Genomic DNA, 6507 nt, shown 5'->3' with positions numbered 1-6507 from the left:
GATGACGTCACCATTTCTGACGTAGATTCGGTTGTAATAGGCAAGTTGGGGATGGTTGTCTTGTCCATGGTTGTGGTTTGTGGGTTGGTGATGGTTACTTGGGTGGTGTTTACGTTTGTAAGGATTGGGGGAAGGCCAGTTAAATCATCTGTAAAGCAAATGGGTCGCTAGTTTAGCAAATTAAATATATTTGACTCGGTTTTCCAGTTTATACGTGCTCTGAAGGCGCTTTAGAGTATCTCTTGATCAGTTAAACACCATTAGATTTGTTAAAGGGTTGTACGAAGAAATTGCTAAAAGCGGATTTCATTCGGCAGTTCAATAGATTGTTTATAGTTAGCATATATATTATTGCAAAGTTTGGCTACTTTGAAACCTAGCATATGTGAACCATGAACGTCATATTACCGTCGCAGTTATTTTCGTCATCGCTGTCCAAACAGTCAGGCACACCGTCACATACAAAGGTTTGAGAAATACAGCTAAAACCAGATGAGCACTTGTACTCGTTGTCCAAGCAATCTATTTAAATAGTAATGTTTAGTTGCGTAAAATACAAATTTCTAGTCAGATTTGAAGCGGAATTTATAACCTATTGTTAGTTTGTCTTCATTTTAAATGTTACGTTTTAAAATTTAAGCCAGAATTAGTGATGTTCAAAGTAAAAATGAACGCTGTTAGGAAAGCGCAAACCAGAGACGCAAAAATAACGGTTCTATGTAGCAGAACCAACGTATTAGTAACCAATCTTTTACAGAAGCACACAAATAGGTAGGGATATACCATAGCACTGTTTTATTAAAAAAATGTTTTTTACCTGCAACAGTTGGAATAGGAGGCTCAACGAATCCAGCCGTTGTGGTTTCTAAAAAAACAGAAAATATAAAAAACTGCTGTGATTAAATTCCGTGAATTTGGTTCTGATCTATATACTGCTCATTAAGTTGCGCGATTCTCGTAACGAAACTGATGGGACACCTTTACCAGATAATATCCAGAAAACGATTCTCGTAACGAAATACATTCATGGTCAAGAGCTATCAAATACGTAACCGTTGGGACATGGTAGCACATAACGTTCAGATATTCGGATCGTGTTTTAAACAATTAACAACGGTCTATGGGAGTCGTGAGGATACAGTTTAGAATTCTTTGAATGTTCCTTGTTTACTACCAAATAGGACGCGAAAATAGAATGAAAAGTTGTCCCATCTTCGCACACCCTACTATACATTTGCCGCAATGGAATATATATAACAGAATAGAAAGTCTACATAAACAAAACATTAAATTACCTGCGTCTTGACCGGGCGTTGCAATTTCAGTCGTTTCAGTTATAGTGATCACTGTAAAGTTTAATCCGTGTTAATTACATTTCTTCATGCTTGATTATATATGTGTATTGAAGTAAACCTTGTTGCTAGGCATATTATATAGTTTTTTGGGGTAAGATGGGACACCTTTCGCGCGTAATATCTAAATATCCTGATCGTGTTTTAAACAATTTTAGGACCTATGGGAGTCGTGAGGGTACGTTTTATAATTCTTTAAATGTTATTTTATTCGCGTAATTAACATGTCTATGTTTATACCTTCTATTAATAACTACTGTCTATATGCTCGATTATAAACATATATTGAATATGTTCGTTCTTACCTTCTGTACTTGTCTCTGTGACGTAATTGCACGGTTCACGAACAAGTGTGACGTCATCCAGCGCTATGTCGCCGCGAAAACCGCCTCCACGTACACCGATAAAGATAATCTGTTGAATGTGTTTTTTTAAGTATATTGTACAAGGCAGTATAAAAACTTGATTGGGAACAAAAAAACTATGTTAATGTTTAGATGTAGCAATATGGTATTGTGTGTTATAAAACATACCGAATTAATATCATATTTATAGCGGCGTGGGGTAAGATGGACACCGTTATCACATAATATCTCATAATTCCTAATCGTGTGTTCACCTATTCTAACAACAACTCTATTTAAAGTCGTGAGAATACATCTAAATAAATCTGTAAATTTGTTTGTTAACAACCAAATCGGACGATAAAAAGAAAACAAGGACTATCTTATCCCAATCTACTATATCTGTAAAATTAACATGAACCATCTTACCCCAACCTGCTATATATGTATATATATCTTACCCTGAATGGAAGGTCTTGTTTTGGCACTTGTAGTTCGCCCTGCAACCATTGTTCACTTTGTTGCCCGTCTAATGACGTCATAATTGTACTTGTCCCGTTCGATTCAACAGCGACTGCTAGTGTTCCAATATTTTCACCCAACATATGATACCTGGTATAGAGAATGTAATTTATTTTTCCTCGCGTGGTGGGGCAACGACAGTTTTTTTGTAGTACAAGGCTGACAATTTAGATAATAGGGACCATTATAGGCTAGAGCAATTACTTAAGAAATAATGTGTCGAGAAAACAAAAAATTAACTTTAGGCTAAATATTAATGTGTTAGTAATTATTAAATATAGGTAAAATGGAAAATATAATCGACAGAAATATATTTCCTATAAATAAATGTAACGCTTGCCACTTATTATTCTTCGCGTGGCAGGAAAATTACAGTAGTTAAAAGTTGAAAAACACATGTGTTCTGTTTTATAACACCTTGTGTCTGCAGGAAACGTTTTGATAAAAAAATTATTTGAAACAAATTTACCCTTTATCTTACTACTTCTATTTTGATGAATTTTTGTCTTACCAGTATCGTACGCATATTCCGGTGTCTTCGGCAGTAAAGTTAACGTACGGTGTACTTAGCATGGCTCGGTGGTTTAGCTTCTGTGGCGCTGATGCTTCAACGTATGCGTAACTTCCATCTGTAACATAAAACAGTTAAAAATATTAACAAATGTGAAAATCTGCCAAAATTTCGAAAATACATGCGTTGGTTAAAATGCATTGAAATTTAAAGCAATTTTCAATACAGCATAGATTTGTTGCTGCATTTTCTCCTAATCATATACAGAAAGTTCGTACATATCAATTCCCTTCACATTGGAATTTATATCTTTGTGATAAATACGTGACTTGAAACCTCAGCTCAAACTATCGTATATTTAGCTTTACATAAACTACTACAAAGTAATTGTAGTTCTGGATGATAGTATACTTTCGTTCTTGAGTGTGTGGTCAAAGTTAGGTCCTGTGCCAGCGGTAACAGTCTTTCCAGAGTTAATCCCCCAGTCAAACTCATCGTAAAGTGAACCTAAATTCACCCATCCTCTGCAAAGCGTTGTCTCAAATGTGCAGTTGAACTCGTCTGAAAAAAGTTTAAAAATTTTTAAAAAATTAAGATATTGAAATTTAAAGTTCGATTTAATAATACCTTCGATTTAATAAGTTTGATTGGCGCTAAAATAGAAACTTTTAAAGTTAATTGAATTGATCTAAACGAAGATGTAAAATTGAACTAAATAAAGTTTGATTGTAAATTATACGTTTGATTGCGCTAAAATGCACGTTTAATTGTTAAAGCAAAAATAACAAAAACACTAACTTGACCGAGTACTATACCTGCTGGTATGGGCACGGCCAGCCATGTCAAATGAAACCCGCTTGCTTCGTCGCTCTCGTCTGAAGTAAAGACGACATCAACCTTATTAGTTGCGCTGATGATGTCTGAAAATGTCGATTTTCCGCAGTATTTTGTCATGCCTAAAGAATCCAGGTGGTCAAGAGGTAAATCGTACTTGCTTCCATCTGCTTTGTAGTCGTAGATAGCAACGCCATCGAATAAACAATCCGGGGGACCGATTTCAATATCCATTGTGGGAAAGTCGAACTGTGAAACATTAGATTTAAAAATATGCAAAAATTTTTTAAAAAACGTTACAGTTCGTACTTGCGATACGTTTTTTTTTATTCCAACCGTTTCGGTTTAAAATCTAAAACTAGTTTCAGTTATGTCAGAAGTAGAAGTGTATTTTACATATGGGCTGTCAATGTCATAGTATTAAAACTGGCCAGCATATGTTTTATGGACCTAAACTATTATGCAAAGTGTCATACAAGTAGAGATATATAGCTTACTATAGTTAATTTACGGATATAGTTAAATTCTTACTTGGATTCGTTTATCTGCTGGTACAGTAATGGTCCACACACATTGTGCATTTGGGGGGTAGTTTCCGAGTGAGTAGTTCGGACTGTATATAGAACCGTTCGTCGTGAAAAACTCTCCGCCACATTCTGAAATATGCAAAATGCAAAAGTTAGCCAAAAATATGTAAAAAAATACCTGAAAAATTTATACATGGACACATGGTAACTCGTGAGCGGACACGAGGTGTATAAAACAGAACATCAGTGTTATAACGAGGTTTTCAGGATAAAGCAAGTTACATTCATACATATAGTACTGTGGGGCAAGATAGATATACCGTTAGCACATACTGCGCTATTTCCTAATCGTTTTAACAAGTAATATCACTTAAAGAGTGGTGAGGATTCGGTTATATATAGTAGGGTACGCAAAGATGGGACACCTTTGGCACATAATCTGACCGTGTTTTAAAAAAATAGCAACGGCCTATGGGAGTTGTAAGGATACGGTTTTATATTTCCTTTAATGTTCTTTGTTTACTATCAAATTGGACAAGAAAATAGAATAAAAAGTTATCCCATCTTCCCCACCCTTCCATATAGCAGACCAGAGATTATACGAATTTAATTGTTGTTCGACAACCCTATTGCATAACTTTAAAAAAATTGTAGGCCTATGTGTGTTCATGTAATATAGTTGTTATTGCAGTTGTTTTGTTTACTCAGCGGTTGTGTTGTATTACAGCTCCAAGCGTAAAACTCTGGTCGTATTAACTAACCGTAAATAGTAATTAACTAAGTTCTTAGAAGTAGACAGTTAGTAGGGATCTAAAAATCCCGTGAGCGTTCTAACTAATTGTCAGTTGTCTAATTTGAACTGGTGAGACTAGTCATCTAATTCAACGGATCGTCTTCTATGACGTCATAATAGGCAATGTATTTGTAACAATGCAGAGGAAATTTGTTTGATGTAATCGCCACGCTGTTTCGAGTGCTCACTTTCGTTTATCGCAATTAAATTGATTTCCCCGTAATTGTCGGAAGGAAAATAAAAATTGAAATGTTCTATGTTTTATTGGATTTATGCAGATAACGTTGTAGTTTAATTTTAATTTCCAATTTTTTAATTTTTGTATCCAATTGAATATCCAAGTTTCGTGTAGTAAAATTCTACTAGTTTCAAGTTTTAAGGAAATCATTGCTTTATTTATAGTAGGGTACGATGGGACATGTTTTATTCTTTCTCGTTCCATTTAATAGAAAACAAAGAAAAATCTAAAAGAGTGCCCTTTCATTGTTTAAAACAGGATCAGGAAATATGGAATTTCGGTTTTAACGGCATCCCATCTTACCCCACAGTTCTATATATCAGAAACACGTTACATCGTAAATACACTACCATACACTATACAAAAATGTAAACAATCACCCTCAAAAATACCCACAAAGTTACATATGCTGTAACTCGTAAGCTGGCACGAGATGTATGAAACAGAACACCCGTGTTATAACAACTGTCGTTGCCCCGCAACGCGAGGATAAATAAGTTCATTTATTTATTCATTAATAACATAAAACATAAAAGTCCAGATACAGAATAGTAGGTTACGAACATACTAGCAAAAACATACCTTGTCTCTCGTTGACCAGCAATTGTCCCTTTACTAAATGTAAAACAAAACACAGAACAGAAAACCTAAAACTCATTTTGGGAAATTTTACTATTTTCCTGCAATGATAAAATACCCAAATATTAGGCTGTTTTTAAAGTTTGAGTGCTAAATTAATAGTCAAAAAAGGTTTTAAAATGGAAAATTCGTTCCGTTTAACAATTTAATTTTCGTATACAGTTCCTAAATCGTTCTTCTGTAACCTATATTATTGCAAAAAAAAAAAGTTTTAAATTCACAATTTACTAACACAGACTGCTGTATAGATACAGATGTAACTTAAAAGCCAATTTAACTTAACAAATAGCAGTAAACCACTTAAAAAAAGCTCCCCACACTCGACCGTATATACGTATATAGCTAGAATGAGCTGGTTCAGATGACAGCTCATACGAGCTCTCGTAAAACCTGTGTAATTACAGTCCATTCAAAGTTGTATTTCTTTAGGCGTAATCGCCCACTATCTGAAGGCTACACTCCTTTTAGTATGAGTTGTAAATTAAACATTTAAAACAACGCTACCCAATGAATGACTTCCACTGTCAGTAATTTATCCCCAATTCGATATCGGATTTGTATAATTGCTGGCCTTATTAACGCTAAGTATATGTTGACGTGTAAACGAACTGAGCTACGTCATTTTATAATTTCCGAATCTGTATGGGTAAAATTTATGGTATAGGATGGGGGAAGATGGGACACCGTTTCATCCTATTTTCTCATCCCATTTAGTATAGTAAACAAAGAACATTCAATAAGTTGTAA

The 6507-nt window shown here is 34.7% G+C and overlaps 1 protein-coding gene across 5 annotated transcripts in view; it reads right to left on the bottom strand.

Moving 5' to 3' along the window:
• The window catches only part of LOC100183768 (flocculation protein FLO11), a 9974-nt gene extending 4174 nt beyond the window's left edge, over positions 1–5800 (bottom strand). For 2 of the 5 annotated variants that reach the window (XM_026837687.1, XM_026837690.1), the window contains exons 1-7: positions 5704–5800; positions 4095–4219; positions 3545–3812; positions 3141–3290; positions 2730–2847; positions 2158–2308; positions 1658–1766 (exon numbers count right to left, since the gene is read on the bottom strand). In XM_026837687.1, coding sequence (XP_026693488.1) covers positions 1658–1766; positions 2158–2308; positions 2730–2847; positions 3141–3290; positions 3545–3812; positions 4095–4219; positions 5704–5779 — 997 coding nt within the window. In that variant the 5' untranslated portion in view covers positions 5780–5800. Of the gene's footprint in view, positions 1–817; positions 866–1295; positions 1347–1657; positions 1767–2157; positions 2309–2729; positions 2848–3140; positions 3291–3544; positions 3813–4094; positions 4220–5703 lie in introns of all 5 variants that reach the window. The other 3 variants (XM_026837689.1, XM_026837688.1, XM_026837691.1) reach the window with 3 other exon arrangements.
• Positions 5801–6507: the final 707 nt, after the last annotated feature.

The sequence above is a fragment of the Ciona intestinalis genome, chromosome 14 (genome assembly GCF_000224145.3).
Source record: "Ciona intestinalis chromosome 14, KH, whole genome shotgun sequence".
NCBI classification, from domain to species: Eukaryota; Metazoa; Chordata; class Ascidiacea; order Phlebobranchia; family Cionidae; genus Ciona; species Ciona intestinalis.
This window is presented reverse-complemented; position numbering and strand designations above follow the sequence as displayed.